General features: G+C 43.1%; 1 protein-coding gene across 5 annotated transcripts in view; it reads left to right on the top strand.

Moving 5' to 3' along the window:
• Positions 1–6,419: 6,419 nt before the first annotated feature.
• The window catches only part of DYNC2H1 (dynein cytoplasmic 2 heavy chain 1), a 269,900-nt gene continuing 251,549 nt past the window's right edge, over positions 6,420–24,770 (top strand). For all 5 annotated transcript variants that reach the window (XM_046014703.1, XM_046014702.1, XM_046014701.1 and 2 more), the window contains exons 1-12: positions 6,420–6,662; positions 10,675–10,845; positions 11,446–11,581; positions 13,200–13,318; positions 14,286–14,430; positions 15,149–15,381; positions 17,934–18,068; positions 18,158–18,271; positions 18,389–18,500; positions 18,829–18,953; positions 20,125–20,300; positions 22,281–22,476. In XM_046014703.1, the coding sequence (XP_045870659.1) occupies positions 6,468–6,662; positions 10,675–10,845; positions 11,446–11,581; positions 13,200–13,318; positions 14,286–14,430; positions 15,149–15,381; positions 17,934–18,068; positions 18,158–18,271; positions 18,389–18,500; positions 18,829–18,953; positions 20,125–20,300; positions 22,281–22,476 (1,857 nt within the window). In that variant the 5' untranslated portion in view covers positions 6,420–6,467. The remainder of the gene's footprint in view (positions 6,663–10,674; positions 10,846–11,445; positions 11,582–13,199; positions 13,319–14,285; positions 14,431–15,148; positions 15,382–17,933; positions 18,069–18,157; positions 18,272–18,388; positions 18,501–18,828; positions 18,954–20,124; positions 20,301–22,280; positions 22,477–24,770) is intronic.

Below are 24,770 nucleotides of genomic sequence, written 5' to 3'. Positions count from 1 at the left end.
GGTTATTTTGTGTGGCCCAAGCAGTATTTTTTCTCTTAACTAGAAAGATGTCTGGAAGGTGGGGTCGTCTGGACGGCTCTCAAACTTCTCTCTCTCCTTTTGTGCACAAGGCCCAGCTGCCCTTACCTGGCCCCTGACGGTAGCTGTGACGCTGCGACTTGCTTGGCTAATACAACGTGCAAAGAATTGATGAGCAGTTCCCAGAGCACATGAGTGCTCTGCCACATGGTTTCTCCTCCCTCAGTACCAAGAAGGTATTTGTCAGTTAAACCCGCATATAAGCAAATATAAACCAAAGCTCAATAAATGTAAACGATGTTTACCAAGAAGTATAAAAACATCACAAAACTGCACGTAAAAAAATTCTCCCCGGGTGCCTGTGACACCTGTGAGTCCTGGTTGGCTCAGTAGGTTAAGCATCTGCCTTCAGCTCAGCTCGTGATCCTAGGGTCCTGGGATCGATCCCACACTGGGCTCCTGGCTGTGTCTGTGTCCCCCACCCCCTGTTCATGTACACCACTCTGTCTCTCAAATAAAATTTGTAAAAAAAATTCTCCCAAGAATTTTTTCATCTCCAAGACCGATGTTCTTTTCATCTTAAAATAAGTGCAGGGTACTGTGTCTGCCATACCTCCCATACTTCTTGCTGTTCATATGTTTAAAATGAAAAACACCAGCACTCAAATAAATAGTATTTAAAATTTGACAGAAGATTCAAAATATTTAAATTATTTAATCATAATGTCTTTTTTTAAAATAATAAAACACAAGTATTATCTGCAAGGAACTTCACAATTTTTGCTCTCCTCTAATGTCTGTTTCTGGTTCTCTTTGTGAGTGGAAACTGGGGAAAATCATACCCCATCATCACATTTCTGGCCTCTTCCCCCGCTCCTGTACTCTGCCCAGGATTCCTGGGGGGCAGGAGAAGCACAGAAGTGCAGACCAAAGAATTAACTTCGGCTGTGTGTTACAAACACTAACTTCCCTCGCTTACACAGCTCCTTCCTCTCTCCCCATAATTTTCAGTGCAATTGACTATGGAGGAAAGGGCTTCCTGTGTCCCAGCAGGAATGGTTGGCGACCACTCACTGACTTACCAACAGTCAGAAAAGATAGAGTTCCTTTGGTCTTAGCGGCGTAAATATATATAAGTATCCGAAGGGGCATGTGTACCCGAATGTTTATAGCAGCAATGTCTACAATAGCCAGACTATGGAAAGAACCTAGATGTCCATCAACAGATGAATGGATAAAGAAGAGGTGGTATATATACACAATGGAATACTATGCAGCCATCAAAAGAAATGAAATCTTGCCATTTGCGACGACGTGGATGGAACTAGAGCGTATCATGCTTAGTGAAATAAGTCAATCGGAGAAAGACAACTATCATATGATCTCCCTGATATGAGGACATGGAGAAGCAACATGGGGGGGTAGGGGGATAGGAGAAGAATAAATGAAACAAGATGGGATCGGGAGGGAGACAAACCATAAATGACTCTTTAATCTCACAAAACAAACTGGGGGTTGCTGGGGGGAGGTGGGATTGGGAGAGGGGGAGCGGGCTATGGACATTGGGGAGGGGAGGCGAACCATAAGAGACTATGGACTCTGAAAAACAACCTGAGGGTTTTGAAGGGTCAGGGGTGGGAGGTTGGGGCAACCTGAGGGTTTTGAAGGGTCAGGGGTGGAAGGTTGGGGGAACAGGTGGTGGGTAATGGGGAGGGCACGTTTTGCATGGAGCACTGGGTGTTGTGCAAAAAGAATGAATACTGTTACGCTGAAAAAATAAATAAAATGGAAAAAAAAAACTAGGAAAAAAATATATATATAAGTATTAAATGTCCCATTAGGATGTATCTTTCATTATGCTGATGACTGTAATCCCCAAGTGCCACGCCCTAGTAAGTTGCAGCTTTGGTAAGCCTGAAGAAGGGGTTCTGAAAACACCCGTCATGCATGACCCCCACTGTCTAAGAAGAGTTAACTAGAGGGTTACTGCTGTACTATGAACAGTTCTACAACAGTCCTGTGGCATGTTTTTCCTTAAACTGAATCAGTGTAAGGAGCATATTCAATAAGGGGAACAATTTTTATAACTAGCATGGTAACGTAATTGGCCCAATCTTTGTCAAACATAATGGATCAAACAGAAAAACATTTTTCCTCTAGTCACTCTCATAGAACAGATGCGGATCTGTTAGAGATCAACTGGAACAGTGGATCCCTGCAGACACGGAAGACCCTTCTGGGGGTTGGGAGGTCCCAGTATCTTCACAACCTCAGACATTTTCACTGATAGCGCAAGAGCACCGGTGTGTGTGGTAGGCAGAATTCTCACCCAGCGTGAGGCTTCCACATACCATGTGACCCTCTAACTTTGGGCGGGGGTGTGACACCCGTGAAAGGGATGGGTGATCACTCCCATGCTGAATTGACTACTCAGCTGACTTTGACTTAATAAAGGAGGTTATCCACGGGTCCTGGTCGAATCAGGTGAACCCTGAGAGGGAATAAGGTCTTTCCTGTTGTAAGAGGTCGGAGACACAAGGTCAAGCTGGTGTGTGGCCGCTGCAGAGAGAGGTGAGGAACGTGGGGGCCTCGACCTGCTCATGGTCACTGCAGTTGACTGCCAGCAAAGAAACAGGGACTGCAGTCTTACGCCTGCAAGGAATTTAATTCTGCCTCCACGATGGGAGCTAGGAAGAGGAGCCTAAACTCCAAACGACTCAGCCTGGCCAGCATCTTGGTCTAAGTCCCATGAGACCCTCAGCGGACAACGGGGCATGTGGTTTCCCATGACGGAGGAAGAGGGTATCCAGCTGATGGTTCCACATTTGTAGCACTCCGTGAGGAACAATGCCACAGATGCAGGCCAGGACACAGCACTGTTCCAGGAGTCACCTGTTCTTCACCTCCGTGAGCCACAGGAGAGTGTCCTTCCTAAAGGAGTAGAGACTGTCGACTTCCCCAATCCCAGAGCTGGAGAGCAAGTCATCACACCATTCTGAGAGATGCAATTCGAGGTACACAGGGCATGCGGGCCACATGCGGAGGCACAGTGGTGGCCTTCCGGGAAAGACCTGTCACTGGAGTCGTGGCCTGCACCAGCAGCTTGTGTAGTGCAAGACCACACTTACCCAGAAGAGTGACAAAACTACGATTATGCTGGTGGGATATGTGGCAGACGTTTTCCCCAGAAATGAATGAAATAAGGCTATCATTTCAGGGAAAACAACTGACACCATTTGTTGCCAATCTTGCATGCAAGAAATCGAATTTTGGAAAATTTAAGTTCTCTGATGTAAGCTTGACAACCTCTTCAGACATAAAAACTTATAAGATCAGTGGTATACTGACGGATGTGATTTTTAAAATATTGCATGATGAAATGTATTCACATTTGGAAGATCCTCATAGTTCAGTGAACCAGACCAGTATTTTTCAAAGGACCTATTGCGTGAGTCAAAGATCCACTCAGCATGCATGATAATCAGTGGTTTTTAATGTAGCTGAGTGTGCAATGTTGAATCACTGATAAGGGTTTCAGATTTCCAAATGGCAACTAGCCTTTAAGAAACTACCACTTGTGGAATGTTAGTAACATTGAGCAACATTCACAATGATCTGAAAAGGCTGTTAAAGTTCTTTCCCATTTTCGAACTACACGTCTATGTGAGGCCAGGTTTTTCCAGGTACTTCACTGGGTCAGCTTATTGCAAGAGATAGCATGAAGAGGCAGATAGAGGGTCTAACTGTCTCCAACTAAGGCATAAAGAGATTTTTAAAAAATTTAAAATAATGTCAGTCTTTTGACCAAGTTTATGTTTGTGCAGGGAATTATATTTTTAAAAAATATTTTATTTATTTAGAGAGGGAATGAGAGCACAAGGTGGGGGAGGGGTAGAGGGGAAGGGAGAGGGACAAGAGGACTGTTTGCTGAGATGGAACCAGACATGGGGCTCGACCGCATGACCCCAAGATCAAGACCTGAGCAGAAACCAAGAGTTGACACTTAACTGACTGAGGCACCCAGGAGCCTAGGAATAATTAATTATCTTTATAAAAGCATGCATTTATGTGACTCAGTCATGGACTTCTTGTTTTTAATAGATGAATATGTTTAAGGAAGTCTCCGTTTTCATGACTGTTACAGTAACTATTGGTAGAAATAATGCACAAAGAATCTTTTTGGTATCTGCAATAAGTTTTTAAAGTATAAAGAAATGACACTAAAATGTCTGAGATATGCCAATATTGATCAAAGTCAGGGCTCAGAAAGGCTTTGTCCCTTGTTCTCCAGCTTACATTTCCGATTTTCATGCCACCTGCTAGCCCACTACTAAACCAATGTGGTACGTTCAATTAGGAAACAAAACAAACAGCACCCTAGTGCTGATATAAATGGCTCTGTTGGTGGCTTAACTTAATATGAAAAGCAGACCCACATACGCATGCGCAAAATGGCCCAAACACAAAAAGGTTATTTCTTGCTTGTTTAACAGCTGCTGGTCCTGCCCCTCACTGAGCCAGGAGCCCTGCGCCCTACACATTTATGGTTTTTTCGTCTTTTGTTTTATATCCAGCTGGCAAAAGATGAAGGTGCACTCGCTTCTTTCAAACCCTGGCTTGAAAGTGGCACACGTTACTTCTGCTCACATCCTATGGGTGAGAATGAGTTAATGGCCACAAATGGAGATAGCCACTTCTTAGCCGTGGAAGGAAAGAAGGGATATTGGGGGGCGCTGGCTGGCTACCACTGCGATGTAGAGCCTGGAGATCTCTTTGGGTAGCAGTCTTCGTTCTACAATTAATCATCTGTGTATAAATTAGTTATATCTGAGATTCCTTTTGATTTATTGAAGCTTCATGAGTACAGAGACCTCATCGGTCTTCGGTCCACTCTATGGCTAATTTTAGGTACACAGCAGTGACATACGAAATTCCTACCCTCACTGGGCTTACGTGTCAACTGGAGTTTCTGCGTTTCTTGATGTCTGGGTTACACTATATCTGAACAGTCAAATGCTGTATCTTGTGGAAGTCCAAAGCCCAACAAAGATTCCTACAAATTCCTGGGAGGATGACATTCACTATATCCCATCTGCTTCCCAGACTCCTGTTCCTACCTGTGCTGCCTTGATACCTACCACATTGCCATGGATGCTGAATGCAACCATTTCACACATTTCCACCAGAACGGCTCACCTAGACCAAGCATTTGTGAGTACAGGCGGCTTTCCTGAAGACCACGTGAAGGGTCATAATGTGCACTGCAGAGCAAAAATCTGTGTCCATATTTAGCCATCTTTGCTTCCAAAATCTGTCTTAGCTACCTAGTCATTTCGGGCTCCTGTTTGGATTTTTCCCATCCAGGGGCCAGCAACCCAATTCATGGACTCCTGTCTCCCACTTCGAGGCCTATTTCTTGAGAATTTGAATTCCTTTCCCTTTATAATTCACCGCGTCCCCCTCTTTAGTTCCCATTCCCAAATCCTACTTAAGATGCTCAGAAGATTAAAAAGACCCTCTTTCCAATTATAAAAGAATATAGTTTTACGAGGAAGTTGTGAAAATTGAATGCAAATTAATTTGCATTAATTGAGTTCCTCCGGATGAAGGCTCTAACCGGAGGCTAGATGATGCCCGACCAGACCACAAAGTCCTTCACGGGCAGGGCCCACGTCCAGGGCCCAGCCCAGGGCCGGGCACACAGCAGCACGCAGCCAAGTCAGGCGGTTTTGGGCCGGGAAGGCGCGCGCGCTGAGCGCGGTTCAGGGGTCTGCAGGGCGCCGCGCGGAGACGAGGGCAAGCCCCACCGCGGCCCGCTGCGTACGGGGAGCGGGCGCAGGCCGGCGTCACCGAGCGAGGGAGCGGGCAGCGGGTCGCGCTTCGGTCATCCCGCAAAGGCTGCTGCTCCGGGAAGGCCGTGGTCGCGGTTTTCCGGGAGCCGGCAGCGGAGCGCCAGGGGAAGGTGCGGGATGAGGCAGCGCAGCAAGCGGCGCGGGAGGAGGACGCGGGATCACGCCCCCCGCCCCCGCCGCTCTCCCTCCGCCTCTTCCGGGCCGGCTCCGCCGCAGCCCGGCCCGCACGGGTCCGCAGACGGGGCCTGGCGCCAGCGGCTGTGCTGCAGGAGCCCCAGGGCCCGGCGCTCCGGAGTCCGAGTCCCGCGGCCTTCCCGCGGCTGCAAGGCCTCCGCCGCCCCCCACCGGCCGCGCGGGGAACACGCGGCGCGCGGCGACCTCACGCGCACGCGACCGGAGCCTCCAGGACCACCGCCTCCGAGCGCCTCCGCGGGCCGTGCGTGCGCGTGCCCGAGCGCTAACGCCCACGCAGCGCGCACGGCCGCGCCGACGTCGCGCTCCGTCGCCATAGCGACTGGCCCTGGCAACCGCGAAGCCTGCGGCCGGCGGGCGGGCTGCGGTGCGGGTGCGGGCGGGCGGGCTGCGGGGGCCCGCGCCATGGCGGGCGCGAGCAGGGACGTGCGGAAGGTCTTCATCTTCACCACGACGCAGAATTACTTCGGGCTGGCGTCGGAGCCCGGGGACCAGCCGCTCGTGTGCCGCGGCCCCGAGATCAACAACTTCCTGGACGACGGCAACCAGATGCTCCTGCGGGCGCAGCGCTCGGACGCCGGCGTCTCCTTCTCCAACGCGGTACGGCCCCCGCTGGGCACCCCCGGAGCGGCCCTGCTCACCTCCCCTCGGGGACCCCCCCCCCCCGGCTCGGGCTTCCTCCCCCGGGACCCCCCGCGGCCTCCCCACTGGGTACCCCCCCCGGAGCCGGCCCTGCTCACCTCCCCTCGGGGACCCCCCCCCCGGCTCGGGCTCCCTCCCCCGGGACCCCCCGCGGCCTACCCCCCCGGAGCGGGCCCTGCTCAGCCCTTATCAGGGACCCCCCCACTCAGGCTCCCCTCTGAGCAGGACCCGCTTCAGTCCCCCTTCAACCTGCCTCCTGGACACCCCGCCCCCAGCGGCCCCCCCCCCCCCGACCTTACCCCCTTGGGTCTTCTCCTTCGGGGGTCCTCCCTCATCTCCCCTAGCCCCCCCCCAGCCGCCCGGTCTCCCCGCGCGCTGTGCTGAGCTGCACTCCCACACCTGAGCAGCGCACCTCTGCGCCCTCCTAGTTTTGCTTTGTTCTTAAACACTGCACGTGTGTTACAATTAAAAAGAAATCATCTGTCTGTCTTACCGGAAAACTTGTTTTTCTCCTCCCTCTTGAGGTTCTTTGGGGCAAATTGTAATGTATCTTTTTTGGGGTGTGCGCTGAGCTTAAATGGACTCGGGGAAAGGTTGGTTAGGAGTTCAGATCTTTCAGGAAATAGTAGAATACAAAGTTTGAACTCTTTTTTGGAGTGGGCAGTGTGGGATTGACTCACTGACCCGGCGCTGCTGCCTGCGCTGGCAGTCCCAGCTTCGATAAGGAAACCTGAGGGTCTCCTCTGAAGAATGGCGTCAGGCATTGCAGGCTTCAGTAAAAGCAGGAAAGACCTACTGTAAAACCTCCTCCTTTCCTGTTTGCCCATATCTGAAGGTCCAGGAGAGTCTTCCCACAGCAAACCTGGAGGGCAGTTTTGTTCCATGATTGAGTCATTCACCGCATTTACCAGGAATCTGTAGTCTTGGATGTAATTTGGTTCTTCTCAATAAACTTTGATTTTGAACTGCACATATTCAGGGCCCTTTGTGGGGCTCCAGGGGTCTAGAAGACACTCTTCAGGCACTGCTTCGCCTCGATGCGCATGGGCTCGTCCAGCATTCCCAGCAACACTTTAGAGCGGGATTGTCTTCATTTCCATTTTATGGCAAAAGAAGGAAGTGAGGCACAAATGTCCCATCCCAGTGGTAACCACTCCACTGCTCTAACTGGTGGTAGAATTCAGAACGGGAGTCTCTGCCTCTGCCTTCCAGAGCCTCCCTCCAGGGGCCTGAGGTGACCTGCACCACTCAGCAACTTCCGGGCACGCTGTTGGAAATGCCGCTGAAAGTTTAACGAGAGTGTGGTCCGGGGAAACACAGTGAGGAAGGCTTTGGATTGCTGAAAATGTATCTTGGGTTGGGTACTGAAAATTGAAGTGATAACTTTTTTTTTTTAAGATTTTATTTGTTTATTAGAGAGCAAGAGCCCAAGAATGGGGTGAGGCCAGAGGGAGAAGCAGACTCCCCGCTGAGCAAGGAGCTTGTTGTGGGGCTCGATCCCAGGACCCCGGGATCATGACCTAGATCCAAGCAGATGTTAACCGACATTGCAGGTGCCCTGAAGTGCTCTTTCTGGTTAATGCTGTCGAGGCTAGAGCCCAGCAGTATATTTTATATTTAGTCATAAGCACACTACAGACTTTGAGTTATGTTTGAAGTGTTTTGTTGTGTCTTATGTTGTACTGCAGATGTCTGGCAGTCAGCATGATTTGATAAGTTAGTAAATATTGAGTACTTAGGATGGGCCTGGCACTGTACAGGATGCTTGGAATAAAGCCTTGAACACGGCAGAATGCAGAATGCAGAATTTGTCTTCAAGGAGTAGCATTGGAGTGCACAAAGTCAGGGTAAACATGTACACACAGATACATAAATGTAACATAATTTTGAGCATTGATAAGTGCAGTTAAGATCAAAATAGAAGGGCGCCTGGATGGCTCAGTCGGTTAAGTGTCTGCCTTCGGGTAAGGTCATGATGCACGGGTCCCAGTCCCGTGTTCGGCTCCCTGCTCTGAGGGGAGTCTGCTTCTCCCTCTCCCTTTGCTGCTCCCCCTGCTTGTGTGCTGTCTGTCTGTCTGTCTATCTCTCTCTCTCGCTCGGTTAAATAGAAATCTTTCAAAAAAAAAAAAAAAGATCAAAATAGAGTAATGTTGAAGAACTGGTGGGGGAGGGACGGGGGACTGTGTTAAAATGGAGGGGGAGAGGCTACCTGTCAGGATTAGTGAGCTTCGAAGTGAGATTTCCATGATAAGCTGTAGGCAGACTGCAGATTTAGAGGAAGCATGTTCTAAGCAGAAGATAGGTACCAAGGCCCTCTTCATTTTTTAAAAAAACCTGTTTTTGCTTTTGGGCTGCGCAAACACAGGCAGCAGGCTGTGGTAGGCTGGTGACTGTTGGATCCCAGTAGGTGAGAGAATTATTTTGCAACCTCAAAAAAGAAAATTTTTTGTGCTTTGAATTAAGAGCTATCCGAATTTCCTCAGTTAAGGGAAAATCACAGTTGCCACTGGTAGGGAAACTGGCAGGAAAGGCAGCGAGGAGTGCTGGTTCTGTTTTCCTCCTCTTGGGAACGAGGAGCAGCTGTAGCCCACTGCCGCTTGCTAGGACAAAGCTCATCATCATGGCTGATGGCTGGGGGGCTTGGCCATGACTGTGGGTACTGTTTTCAGAGTTTGATGATAAAATATATATTCTCTGAATTTTCTTTCTGTAGATAGGTGGGAGAAAGAGAGTACCGGGGAATGTACAATTTAACGACTAAAGAGTGAATTTTTCAAATCTACCTATCTGTAGTTTATTGTTCTCGCTTGTAATTGGAATAAAATGATCATGCTGTAATAGAATTTTAATGTGTGCAAATGGCATTTTGAGAAATGCGGCAATACCTAGTAAATGCCAGGTCCTTTTTTGTGCATAGAAAATATAATGATTAGGGTAAAAGAAAGGTAGCTTGAAATCTCACTCATATATAAAGGGTTTTCATGCACTGCAGTGAACTTGTTTGAAAGCTTTTTAATACATATACTTCTCTTTCTGGAAAAAGAAATGAGAGCAACTGTGAAAATGCATGTATCATGCAAAAACTTATTTTGGGTAAGACACTTTTCAGCTAATGGACTAATTACTGTGAACTGACCTATTTTAAACATGGTTGCTTTAGTGAATTACAATTTAGCTCATCCAGTTCCGACTTTAGTTATACAACTTAATGAAACTTAAATGAAAAAGTTTGATGCACAAATACTTTAAGGAAGCATTTTTTTATAAGATTTTATTTATTTATTTGACAGATATCACAAGTAGGCAGAGATGCAGGCAGAGAGAGATGGCGGGGAAACAGGCTCCCCCCTGAGCAGAGAGCCCGATGCGGGGCTCAATCCCAGGACCCTGGGATCACGACCTGAGCTGAAGGCAGAGGCTTAACCCACTGAGCCACCCAGGCGCCCTAAGGAAATATTTTTGATTCAGATAAAGATAAACCTAGGAAATAGACACTTAAGTGTGTTTTGGTAGCTTTGAGTTTATGACTTAAAAAGCACCTTTAAAAATGCTAGTTTCAGGTAAGAGGGTAATAAACATCCTTGGTTTAGACTTTTTGGAATAGAGTGGAAACATACACTACTGATCAGTGTGTGCCTGGGGTGCACAACTTTGGTCTGTAGTATTACTGAATCTGGTTAGAGTGAGAAGTTAGCAGTACATGTCCACAATATTTATATAGTGCTCTCTGTTTGTAAACCACTTGTCACGGTGGCTTTAGGATATAGTCACACATAAGTGGGGATATGTTTTAAAACCCAGATACTCTTAAGGAACAGGGATGGGTTGGTTGTAATATACTGTAATTATTTTAAAGTGACTAATTTTTTCCCAAGGGATAACAAATACAGTAATAGAACAGTTTTAGGGAAACATTTCTTTCAAATACTTTCATGGAAGTAACATTAAAAATCTTTTGTTTATCACTTAGATTGATTTTGCTGACACAAAAGATAAAGTGCTGGTGTTTTTCAAGCTGCGACCTGAAGTAATTACTGATCAGAATCTACATAATAACATTCTTGTTTCGTCTATGTTAGAATCACCTATAAATTCTCTTTACCAAGCAGTACGGCAAATATTTGCCCCAGTGTTGTTAAAGGTAAGTAAGCTAAAGGAGCTGTATGGTCATTTTTTTTAAGCTAGGTATTTGTATAAATATCTTTATAAACAAAGATACATATTTTATTTGCTGTTAATATCATTATTTTAGAGTTTTAAACGTTATAAAAATTATAAAAAAATTTAAAGTCAACTTTGTTGACAAATAGAGAAATGGGAGAAAGAGATAAATGGGGCGCCTGGGTGGCTCAGTGGGTTAAGCCGCTGCCTTCGGCTCAGGTCATGATCTCAGGGTCCTGGATCGAGTCCCGCATCGGGCTCTCTGCTCAGCAGGGAGCCTGCTTCCCTCCCTCTCTCTCTGCCTGCCTCTCTGTTTACTTGTGATCTCTCTCTGTCAAATAAATTAAAAAAAAAAAAAAAGATAAATGTAATCCATATCAGCTCTTATGTTGCTATATAGTAAATGATTTTATAAAGTTTTACCTGTTGAAAGGCTTTTTTCCCCTCCCTTATGAGAGGGAGGGCAGTGGCAGGCTTTGAGTGAAACAGGTGTATTTGGACTTCTCTCACAGTATTTTAAGGAAGCCAGTTTGATTGGAAAACTTTTGATTAATGTTTGCTCTTGTCTGTTTTTCTTCAGGACCAGGAATGGAGCAGAAACTTTGATCCCAAACTTCAGAATCTTTTGAGTGAACTAGAAACTGGGTTGGGTATAGTTCTACGAAGATCAGACATTAACTCATCAAAATTGAAATTTAAGGAAGATGACACACGAGGTACAGAACCGTAGCTTAATGAAAGAAGGTCAAAACCGTTTACTTATCAGTACTAGTGTTAGTAAAGTAATATATTTTTTTACAGATTTATTTCCATACTTTTGGATCTTCTCTGAGCTTCAGCTTCTTTTAAATGAATAGATTCACATGGATTTTGAGAGGAGGAAAATGTAATCTTTAACAATTTGCAGTTCATGGACATAGAAAATATAGTTGCCTCTCATTATTTACAGTAGGGCTGTTCTGTAAACTCACTGTGAATATTGAATTAGTAAATACTGAACTCTTGGTCCTAGGAAGAAAACAAAGTTAGGTTCCTATGAGCCTCTGGTCATAACATTTTTATTGACTTCTCACCATGTAACCTTATTTTATGTATGTTCCTGTTTTTAATATAATTTATGTGTGTTCCTGTTTTAATATAATTAACACTTTTAAAATATAGATTGTTGATTTTTAAATATAGATTGCTCATTGATTAACATAGGCCTCATGTCCAGCAGCTCTGTAACTCGTGCCTGAAGGAAACTTCACTAACCCAAGTGTTGTTCTCTCTGGAGTTCACACCATCGGGTTCTTGTCTTTGGCAACACTGGACAGCACTCCAGCACTATGCTTAGGAGCCATGCTAATGAGAGAAATGACCAATAAAAAGCACAACAAATGAGAAAACATCCAACTGAAAAATAGCTAACAGAAAGGATACTTCTTTAGAGTAGGAGATAGGAAACAGGAAGGCAGTGTTGCCTTGTTCATCCTTAGTGGGAACACATGTGGGGGGCAGCCCCAATTTTTCATTGCTCTGGGCACATCTGTGGATGACCATAAAAGCATTGCAAGCTTTGATGGTAGCTTACAAATAAATGTTAGGAATGGATGAATTCATAAATCCAGCATCCCCGAGTAATGAGGATTGACCCTAATTGTCTACTTTGCAAAGACAATTGATTTTTATTTTAAAAATATATTTTATCAGAAGCTAATTATAATTTTATTATGGCTATAAATGTTGTTTGAACAATTACTATGAAATGAATGACCTACACGAATCATTATTTTGCAATGTTGGATACAGTTTTATATTTTTCTTGAACAGAAAATCAGATGCTTTTTGAATGCCATAGATCCAGAAAGAATAGTGCACTTTGCAGCATGTGATTAAGCAACTAGAAATTGTCCAGTTCATTGGAAAATATAAAAGCCAATTGGAAAGTAAAATTATTTTAATTTGCATATATTTTGAAACTAAATTGCGGGCATTGATTGTAATCATTTCTAATTTGGATGGTATTCCCTAACATGAATGGTGATGGAAAGCCTTGTGTTGGAGAAGCAACCTTCCAGGTAGAAGGTGTAGACAGACGGTGCAGAGACAGGTGGTTTACAAAAGCCTGGGGAACACCCTGAGCAACAAACCGGTGAAGTGTGTGTACGTTTGGTACTGCTGGTTGTTCTTAGTGGATTTGAGGAAGAACTTTCTGTCGATAGAAGCTGTGACACTGATTTTCCATACGTCTTCAAGAGCACAGGAAATAGGCAAAATCAGCAAATGAACCAGAAAATTTTCTGTTTTTTCGTTTTGAACTGATATTTCTTTTTTTCCTTCTCATCTTTTCAGGTATTCTTACACCAAGTGATGAGTTCCAGTTTTGGGTGGAACAAGCTCATCGTGGGAATAAACAGATTAGTAAAGAAAGAGCCAGTTATTTTAAAGAATTATTTGAAACAATTGCAAGAGTATGTGACTTCTCTATGGTTATGTATAAGACTTTTGATGAGAGTACTTTAGGATTCAGTTTCCACTGGCTTTACCTTTGTTGTGACATTATTACTTGATGCTTATAAACAACGTATATCCTTAGTATGTAGCAGCGTTTCCTTGAAGTGTGCCCTTAATTTGCGTACAACTTAAAAACTGGAACTTTTAAGAAAGTTAGATTCTCATTTCTGGTAAATGTTTATCACAAAAACATAATTGCTTTTCTGCAGGTACCTAGGGAAAAGCGAAAGTGTAATGTACTAACAGAGGTTTATCTACGTGGAGGATATGTTCTCTTGAGGGAGTGTTCAGTTTATTCAAATTAGCATTTTGGAATAATCTGAAATATGAAGTCTTAGTTTTACTCTTGATTGATTATTCTTTGAAATAGTCCTACAAGTTAAATAAGGGACCCCTTTAAGTATGGTTACAAAAGTCTGTTCTTTTCAAAGTAAATAAATAGTAATTTTTAATTTGTTCCCATATTATTGCAATAGTATCATTTTAACGAAGTGTTTGAAATGGTTTTGAAATTTTTTGTCATAACGATAGAATGTGAAATCACAACCCTTGACTGTGATAGTGTAATCGGTAACAAGTGGTGCGGTCCGTGAGTGGTGACTTATGGGAACTGCAGTGGGGAACGTTGTCTGGTGCGAGGACTGCCTCCTTTCAGGAGCTGCAAGAAATGAAACCAGACTTTAAGAAAATTAGATCAAGGGCAAAATAAATGAATGGACTTTGCAATTCCTGTTTTTTCTTTTGGCTTTCCTGAAAACTTGTAGGGTATTTGCATAAAGAAGTAACACAGTGGCAGAAAAAGGAGGAGGGAATGCTGCGGCAGGGGTTAGAATTGTAGCAATTGAAAGGTCTGGGGACATGTTGACTATATTGATGAAGCTACAGTTATAATTGTTTTAAAAAATGAATGCCTTTTGGTTTTAGGAATTTTATAACTTGGACAGTCTGTCCTTATTGGAAGTGGTTGACTTGGTGGAGACCACTCGGGATGTCGTAGATGATGTGTGGAGACAGACAGAGCATGACCACTACCCTGAGTCACGAATGTTACATCTCTTAGACATCATAGGTACTGTTGAAGAAGTAAATTTTTGAAACTTTGTAAGGCTGTCTTACTTTGTTTTCTAGTTTTTCCTCCAAGCCCTTACTGAAAATGCTCCTTAATGTAATAAATGTTGCTTAGAATAATGCTTAGAGCAGATCATACAGGATTAGCCAGAAATTTGTCTGTAGTTGGTTAATTTAAATCATATGTGGCAAATTCTTTGACCATTAATGCAAGTAAATTTACAGAGATTTTTAGTCTCTATGCATGTATTAGCTTAAACTTTATTTTGTAATGATTTCAAAAGTCTTTAATATGTCTTGCTTTACTTGTTAGTACTTAAAGTGCATATATTTTTTGACCTAGAAAATACCATTCTCTTTATTATTCTCAGGAACTATTAGACAAGTACATAAAGGTAGGTGTATAAGGGTAGTTACTACAGCATTGTTTTAATGTAGGAGTAGAAAGAAATAGCAATTGAGAATTGGTTATATAATGCTATCCCCGTACAGTAGTGTAGCCTTTTGAAAAATTACGTGTGTTTTTGTACTTGAGAGATGCACATACTACCTTGAAAGATGCAAAAATACAACAAAGAAATTTTTTGGGTCTAAGGATGTGCATGTAGTATTTTATAGATCCTTAGTTTGCTAATATGTTTATTTTTGTCAAAGCTGTATTCCGTAATTATTTAGTACAAACACACGTCCATTAAAAAATTTGCTTTCTGTTTTGTTAGGTGGTTCGTTTGGAAGATTTGTTCAGAAAAAGCTGGGAACTTTGAATCTGTGGGAAGACCCTTATTATCTCGTGAAAGACAATCTGAAAGCCGGCATTTCAGTTTGTGAGCAGTGGGTGACGGCCTGTAACCATCTGACCGGTCAGGTGTGGCAGCGCTACGTTCCTCATCTGTGGAAAAATGAGAAACACTTCCCTGAAACACTTGACAAACTTGGCAAACGCCTTGAAGAGGTATCATTTGATTACTTGGGTCTTTGACATCCACGTGAAGTAGGTTCTCACTTGTTCGTGCATATCTTTTATAATTCGCAGGTAGTACACATCTCATAGGAGTTATTTATGTTTTGGGGAAAGCATAAGAATTAAAGTTCATGTGAGACAATTTTTGGCAGTCATGTGACTGGCACCCAACTAAGTGCTGGTTTCCACCTGCTTGCTTTTTCGGGTGCATGACTGTTCACCTCATAAGTTGTGAACTTCTATTTTGTACTTCTCCGTTGTGAAAAAGATAATCAGATCCCTGTCCAGGAACAGAAGCTCTCAGACGTTCTCTTGGCAGCTGAAGTTGTTAAGAAGCAAGGACAGCTTTTCAGGGTGTACTCGGTAGAAATATTTGGGAGAGCTGTTTAATTTACATAGGTTACAAGTTTCAGTGTAGAACTTACGTATTTAGCGTGGGGGGATAAGCAAAATGAGAATATGCAAAGATTGCAAAGCTGACTTTTCCCCTTTGTGCTTATAGTTCTTTGGGGATTTTTTAAAAACCTTTTCATTATGAAAAATTTCAAACATGCACAAAAGCGAAACAGTATAATGAATGCCCATGTATCCATCACTCAATTTCAACAGCCGCTGGCATCACTCAGTCTCTGTTCTATCTCTGTCTACCCTGCCTTCCCTTTTTCTTTGGAGTATTTTTAAAGCCAATCCAAGAAATTGTATACGTACACCCTTAAAACAATCACAATACCACCATCACACTCAACAAAACCACAGTACTTTCCTAGTACCATTTCGTATTTAAGCAATGTTCCATTGTCCTGATTGTTCCAGAAGATTTTGACAGTTAGTTTACTTGAATCTGGCTGCTCCTGGGTGAGCTGTGTAATCCCTACCCGGTAAGTCAGGAGACATGCAGCCTCGATTTCCCTCCAGCAGGAGTTCAGCTTGCTCTTGGCTCTCCTTACGATGCTCTGTCTTCAACTCTTCCTAGTCGTTTAGCAGCCGCTGAGGATCGCGAGCGGTTGTGACATGGTCATTCTCTAGTTCTTTTGTTCCTTATGCATTTCTTGGTCTTGATAGAAGAACGTGTTGTCATCAGTTTTTCAGTTACAGGCATGGCAAAAGACACAATTACCTTTTTCCTTGGATTTATCACTTTTTAGAATGGTGAACAAGTTAGTGTCAGAGTTAAGTTCCACAGGCAGTTAATCAAATTTTTTTTGCTAGTATCATTCCGAAACCATGAGTTTTTATATTCTATGAGTTTCAATCTGTTATGCTTATTGTTATCCTCAAATTGCTCTATCTTTGGGCATCAAATGCCCTTTTTTTTTTTTTTTTAAGAAATCTTTTTTTTTTTTTTTTTTAAGATTTTATTTATTTATTTGACAGAGAGAGAGATCACAAGTAGGCAGAGAGGCAGGCAGAGAGAGAGGAGGAAGCAGGCTCCCTGCAGAGCAGAGAGCCCGATGCGGGGCTCGATCCCAGGACCCTGAGATCATGACTTGAGCCGAAGGCAGCGGCTTAATCCACTGAGCCACCCAGGCGCCCCATCAAATGCCCATTTTAAGTTGGCTCTTGTGTTACTTTGACATGAAGCCAGTATTTCTTTGATAACTTCCTTACTTTTAGCGCCCCCCCCACCCCAAAATGTACCAGCCCAACTTGGACATTTTCTGCCTCATTCCTGGAATTAGTCATTGCTCTCAAGAGGCTGGTTCTTTTTTGGTAGAAAATGGTCTTTAGCAATGACAGTCTGGTGGGAAAGAGTTGAATTTTACTTAGTTGTCAATGCTTTTAGGCTTTCTCAGCAGACGGGGTTGTTACCTTGGTATTGGTGTCTTCAGCAAGAAACAAGTATCAGTAGTTTCTATTCATCTTTCCAACTCAAATGAAAGGTTACAGTGATTTTACCAACCGTTTTGATTAACTTTTAATTGTTTTAATTTGTTATTTATTTCTAAATTGAAATACCACACATTTAATTCATTTAAACTATACACAGTTTTTGTTTGTTTGTTTGTTTTTGTTTTTTAAAGTAGGCTGTATACCCAGCTTGGGCCTTGAATTCATGGCCCTGATATTAACTCACATGCTCTGCCGACTGACCCAGGCAGGTGTCACTGTTGGTGAAAGTTCTGAACACCAAGTGCAACAATTTGTTTCCCAGCTCTTTGTAAATGATACGTGATAGAGTTGTGAATGTATCATTTCACTGCTGGAAGTGCAGTGTAATGCAGAATAATGAAAATCAGAAGTTTCTACTATATTGAGGACTCTAACATGTACTTAAATGAACCTTAAACATGGCTTACCCGTATTTAGAGTTCGTGTGTTTTCACCAGGTTTGAGCACTTAACTGCGAGGACGGTGGCGGTGGCTGACCTCCGTGAGCAGCACTTTGATGACGATGAGTAGTAGTAACTCTCAGACTCCCGTTCGTGGTATTCCCTTCAGTGAACCTAGTTCAAAGAAGCGCTTGCTAAATACATGTAGACTCTAGACCTTTTTGTGTAGCTTTATGAATTTAAATAAATCTGTTTTAATATTTTATGTTTTAGGTTTTGGCTGTTAGAACAATCCACGAGAAGCTTCTTTATTTTTTACCTGCCAGTGAAGAGAAGGTCATATGTCTGACTCGAGTGTTTGAACCTTTTACTGGCCTGAATCCTGTGCAGTATAATCCATATACTGAGGTTGAGTATATGTGTTTTTGTCTGGATAACTGGCTCAAAGGTAGATGTTGAAAATACTAAAAGTCTAATACTATTATTATTTTGTTTAGCCTTTATGGAAAGCTGCAGTGTCTCAATATGAAAAAATTATTGCACCTGCAGAACAAAAGATAGCAGGAAAGTTGAAAAATTATATTTCAGAAATTCAGGATAGTCCACAGCAGGTAAAATACTGGAATATTTTACTTTTAATACTTCCCATAAGCTGGTTTGGGAGGTATTTATGTATTTACCAAGTTGATCAACTTAGGATGAACATGGACTTTTTTATTTTATGTTAGCTTCTTCAGGCGTTTCTGAAGTATAAAGAGTTGGTGAAGCGTCCAGCTATAAGTAAAGAATTGATGTTGGAAAGAGAAACTTTACTGGCAAGACTTGTGGACTCAGTTAAAGGTAAAAGTTTATCAGAGATTATATGTTTGAGAAAATATTTTTGTAGGTTACTTTTTCTTGTATACCATTTAGGATTAAGACTATATTATATTTTACAACATTATTTGATGAAGATTAATTTACTGTTTTGTTATAAATTACAGATTTTAAAAATTTAGTTATTTTCTTATTCTGTCTCATTTGATGCATCTTAAGATCCCTGAGGGTAAAGGACCAAGTCTTAGGGTTTTTCTATTCACAGCCTTTCAGTTAGTACTTGGTGCACGGAAGGCACTTAGGAAATCTTGGCTGACTGACTATAATTATTTATTTGACTTAAATTTTACAGATTTTCGGTTAGACTTTGAGAATCGATGCCGAGGAGTTCCTGGTGAAAAGTCTGGACCGCTTTCTGGCAAAAACCTTTCAGAAGTTGTTAATAATATAGTTTGGGTTCGCCAGTTGGAACTGAAGGTATTAGTTTTAATAGATGTTGAGGAACACTAATTGTAAAATGTGCCAAATTAATATGGAAGGCCCTGTAGAACTCTAGTGAAAATGAAAAAATATTCTCTGCATTCTGTGGCATATCCATCTAATTTTCATGTGAAGTATGGAATTCTGAAAAAGTGTACAGAGGAGGTTTGAATGATCTGCTCATTTTCTAGGTAGAGATAATTAGCACATTCTTTATCATTCAGAGCCGTTGTCCCAGGTGAAGGGTCTTCTTAAGAAAATGTTAAAGAGGAATTCATCTTTTATGAATTTTCAAAGGATTTTTTTTAATCCTTTGCAATTATCACTGTAACATCTGGGTAGTTGCAGAGGCTGTTGGCAAGTATGTTTATGTAGGTAAATCATTCTAGGTTGAAAGAAAATTCAAGGAAAGGTGAAATGTGATTAGGACATTGCCTAAGGTAGGGTCGATAATTTATGGATTTAACAGCCATTCTTTTAACATTTCGGTATTATCAAAATGGATCTAAGACTGTTACATACTCACTAATGTGTACGGCACAGATGGAATAATGTGTATTCCGTCTGACCCACATAATGGGTATTAGCTGGTTGCGGCCTGTGACTAAGAGCAAGCAGACACGGAGTATTATGAAGGCTAGCGCGTCTGTCTGAGAGTTCTGCTCCTTCACGGTTGCGTTTTTTTTTTTTTTTTTTTTTTTTCAATTCACGGTTGCGTTTTTGATGTTCGCTTTTCTTTCCAAAGTGCTGTCACGTTCTTTGTACAACAGCTGTGGAAGAAAGACATTTCTTTCCTCTAATTGCCCTTCAGATTCCCAAAGACTATGCGAGCTCTTCACCAGAGCACTAAGCAGAGGATGGCGTGATGGCTGCCCTGCGGCAGCAATGCTCAGTCCGAGGGGGTCTCACCGGGATTTCCCTCATCTCACCCTTCTGATTACGTCTCGGTGCCTCACAGCTGGGTTGTGCTCTTCTGAGTTGTACAAGTCAGAAGCGAAGTAGGGTTTGATCTTCTCACATTTGCTGACAAATCTTCTGTCTGACTGTTTATAGGTGAATAGGAAAGTAATTTCTGAACCACACATTAGAGAAGGTGGTTCATTTTATGCTAATTTTGTAGTGAGTATTGATATATTCTTGTAATATTGTTGTAATGTGGCTTTTCAAGGTGGATGATACTATCAAGATTGCAGAGGCTCTCTTATCTGACTTGTCAGGGTTTCGATCTTTCCATCGAAGTGCGGAAGATCTGTTGGACCAGTTTAAACTGTATGAACAGGAGCAATTTGATGATTGGTCCAGGGACATTCAGTCTGGTTTGTCTGATTCCAGATCTGGCTTATGGTAAGTATAAATGGACTAAACCGTGAAATCCGTGCACGAGTCCTGTCCCTTGTGGTAGTAATCTAAGTGGCAAGGTGGAATTTTCCCTCTTCTCTCCTTTGTCCAAACTTGCTGCTGCTCCTTAAGTCATTTTCTTGTTAGTTTTTGGTGAATAACTGGTAAGTCACTAATGTTGGGAACTGGGAAGGTAGAGCTAGTCAATTAGTCGTCTGCCCCTCCCCCGCCCCGCTTCTGTCTGTTCTCGGGTCTGCACATTCTCATTTTAAGATGAGGCCTTCCTCTCCCGGGTGTTGCTGTCGGTGCGCATATGTGCTTTTCTGCCTTTTTACACTGAGATTATTTACATGGATACACACACATTATAAACTATAAAATTTGACTATTTTAAGCTCCTTGAGGGAGGAAGTAATCTCTTCCTGAAATACTCCTGTGGTGCCCACCATAAGGTTAGGGTTTGCTAAACACTGAGCATTTTTGAACCTAATTTAATTGTTAACCTAATTGTTGTGATGTGTATTTAAGATGGATGGTCTGGGGAAAAACCATTGTTTCTTTGTTCAGGTCAACTTACCTTAGTATATTACTGTATTTTAGAAACTGGTCCTGTTTTTAGAAACTTGTTACTTTTCAAAAAAGTAACTTCTGCTACTTTGTCCATGATGGGAAATTCTGTTCATTTTTTCTACTCTGCTACAAAGAATACTTAAGCTTAAGAGAGAGCTTTGTAAACCGAATGAATAGTCTTTTCCCTTATCTTGCATTTTGGATGTGGAGGAAGAAGAAAAGAACCGAAAGGTGCTGGGGTGTAATGATTCTAACCCTATGCTGTTGAACTCTTCCCCTTCCTGCTTCAACCCAACATGTGCCAGATGGTCCAGGCCAAAAAAGAGGAGTTCTTTAGTCTGCTGATTTTGGAAACTGTTGACACTTGTCTCACTGCGGCTCTGGTGGAGAGCCCCTGTGGGTGACGGCGTGCGGGGGGCTGAGACTCTCCGTAGAGAAGCCCGTTGAGGGCTGCTCAACCCAGTGTTTCCCACGTGGCAACGAAACTCTCGGACTCCTGCTTTTTCTTCCTGGGCAAAATTCTTTATCGTTCCGTAGAATCAGCCTGTTTCAGAATACATTTCAGGATATGCAGGTGTATAGAAAGTAATTTTGAGGATTAGTTCAAAGAAAATCACCGTTAAAATGTTCTGATAAGCTTTATGTTATGTTACAGGAAAGCTGAGGCTCATCATTGTCGTAAGCCACTCTAAAGTGCCTACTTTTTATTCTGTTGTTGAATGTGTCGATAAATCAGTGGCATGGACTTTGCTTTTCAGTAGCTTACTTTACAAAACCTACAAGTTTTCTTAATTGGGAAAGTGGTTTGAAGGAATAAGCATTGTGCAAACCTCATCCTGGAAGGAAAGTCATGAAACTATAATCCTTCTTGATGAATTTAGTGTAGTATTTTCATAGTCATGCAGACTCGAGTGTCCTGATTTAACAATTGCTACTGTAGCATTTTCAAGAAACACTGAAGGACAGTCCTTTGAGAAAAAAGGTAGAGGGATGAAATATTTGACTATCTCTCCTCCTACCATTTTGATGTTCTTTATCCTTGATCCTTCAGTGAGCATATTAAGTAAGTAGGCTGACTCAAAAAACCCAAGGTACCGTTTGGAAAATGAATCAAACTCTTCTCTATGGTGAATATGATGCCAGTTTTGAGCCTGAGCTGAAGGCTAAGAGATTGATTTTCCTGGTATCAGAAACTGCTTGGTGGAAATATTAATGCAATGGTATATTTTGGATATTGTAGTTTATTACCAAGATCTGAATTGCGAGACACTATGTGAAAAAAAAGGTTGCTTAAAAACTATAAATTTTTTTTACTTTGAATTAATTTTATATTTACAGAAAAGTTGTAAAAACTGTTGTGTTTTTCATCGTTAAAAGAGTTAGAACATGAATCTTAAAAATATGCTTATTTTGTAGTATCGAGGCTAATAGTCGAATTATGGAATTGGATCCCAACGACGGATCATTGAAAGTGCATTATTCAGATCGGTTGGTGATTCTTCTGAGAGAAGTTCGTCAGCTCTCTGCACTTGGCTTTGTTATTCCTGCCAAAATACAGCAAGTTGCAAACATTGCACAGAAATTCTGCAAGCAAGCAATTATCCTTAAACAAGTATGACATTATATTTTTGAGTATCTGACCGTTCTGAGTTCATTAATTATAGTATTTTAAGGGGTTTGTTTTCTAAATTTGATTTTTTTAGGTAATAGAATAGAACAATTTGGAAATTATGATTTGCTAAATGATTATATTACGAATTTTGCTTTGCAAACCTAGGTAGGAATTCATTAATTTGTGGTGTTATTATTTTTAGTCATTCTAAAAGCATTTGGAAAAATAGACTGTTATTTCTCTCCTTTTTTTTTTCTTTTTCTTTCATGTTGCATGCATCAGTATTAAAGGACCTTCTAATCAGAGGGCCCTCTGTCCTTTGCTTGCCTTCAAGGAGCAGATTCTTAGAGAATTACAGGGCTGAGCGGCTGGTCACTACTTTTGGTCATTCCGTAGGTCTGACTGTTCACCACTTTGCCATCAGATCATTTTCCTGTTTAGAACCAACAGTTAGGGCCACACTGTCTTCTTAGCGCAGAACACGAGGCCCTTCCTTAGTCAGGCTCTAACTGACCCAGTGGGCTGCGGTCCCACTCCCTGCACTCTGAATGTGTCTGCATGCACTGATCTCTGTTCCCTCCTGTCGGAAAACTGGAAGTCATCCTTCACTTCCCGGCTCCTAATCACTTGGTTGTGTCTGTTCGCAGCTGGCGGCACCCGCCCCCGCCCCCCGTGTGCAGCATGCTTTGTGGCCCCCTGGGTTTCTTTCCTCTTTGTCTCACTTATAAGGTCCTGGTGGGTAGGCACGCATCCCAGGGCCAGGGCCGGGATCTTGGGCCTCTCAGTCTCCTTCATTCCTTCTCGGAGAGCCCTGGAGCAGCGGCACTGCCCGTGCAGTGTGGTAGGGAAGCGCGAATGAGGGTTCTGCGGCCCTGGTCGGCACGCGGTTCGCAGCCTCAGCGCTGGTGACATCTGCGACCAGTTCTTGCTCGTGGGGACTGTCCTGTGTGTGGCGGGTGTTTAGTAGCATCCCTGACCAGTAGCGCCTGTCTGCCCCTGAAAATCATCTTCTCTCCGGTCGTTGCGAGATGTCCCCTTTTGTGCACATCGGCCGTGGTTGGGCGCCACTGGTCTGGCAGCAGAGAGCAAACTAAACATTGAGTTATCATTAGCTATCGGGGCTTCTAGAAGACAGAGTGTTGATGTAATTTCCATTCAACATCCCCTGGCCCCATTTTTCACTGGTCTCATTGGGGATCAGATTCGTGACATAGCTTTCCTGGTGCCACACAGCTACTAAGTTATCTAGCTGGGATCTGATACCAGCTCTGACTCCAAAGCCGATGTTTGTTCCATTGTCGTTTCTATACTGATGCCAGGTATTTGAGGAATTGATAAAATACTTAATATATTATGAGAATTTTATTAGAGAGTTTTGGCAGTCCTATGAAAGCAGAGCGATGGCATTTTCAGTTATCTCTATCTGAGGGTAGAGGGAGTATCACCTAGATCTTTACAGAGCAGAGCTGTCGGGCGGGAGTCTGCGAGAGTACCCGTCTGTTCTCTCAGCAGCACCGGGGGTCGGCGGGGAGCATTTCACACAGAGGGACTGCACCTTCGAAAACACAGGCTTGCTCCCTTCTGTGTCCTGTGTACTTAGTGTACCACAGCAGGAGCTCAGACGGTGAAGGAATGGTCGTGCGCTGTCTGTATTTGCCTGGGGAAATCAATTCACCAGAGCTGCTGCTCGGGAGCGGGGGTGTAGCTGGCGTAGAGAGTGTGAAGTCGGAGCTGGTGAGACAGTAGCCTGGCCAGACTGCTGTAAGAGTGTGTGTGCTTTCGCTTCTAGTTTTCTTGATGAGGCTTTTTCTTGGACTACTATTGTGGTACAGGCTAAGTACAGTGGATATTCTCCACCAGATAAAGCAGATTTTCATTGTACTAGTGGAAAGAAGAGGACTCTATAAAAGTAGTTAGGAATTTTCTTTTTCTCTTGGGGAGAGAGAGCGATGGTGGGGAGGGGCATAGGGAGAGGGAGAATCTTCAGCAGGCTCCACGCCCAGCACACGAGCCCGACGAGGAGCTAGATCTCACCACCCTGAGACTGGGGCTTGAGCTAAAATCAAGAGTGGGACGCTAAACCGACTGAATCCTCTAGGCGCCCCAGTGAGGAAATATTTTTTAAGCATGTACTCTGGGCTAAGAATTTTCTGAGGTGCTGGGGACACTGAGTTTACAGGAAAGTCTTCAATGAGTCCTTAGACTCATGCCATGATGCCCACTTAGGGGACTTCCCCGAACTTCTCCTTTTTCCCCAAAAGAGTTGATATGCCCTCTTCTGTGCATCACTGTAC

The sequence above is a fragment of the Meles meles genome, chromosome 8 (genome assembly GCF_922984935.1).
Source record: "Meles meles chromosome 8, mMelMel3.1 paternal haplotype, whole genome shotgun sequence".
Taxonomy (NCBI): domain Eukaryota; kingdom Metazoa; phylum Chordata; class Mammalia; order Carnivora; family Mustelidae; genus Meles; species Meles meles.
Note: the sequence above shows the minus strand (reverse complement) of the source record. Positions and strands in the feature narration are given on the sequence as shown.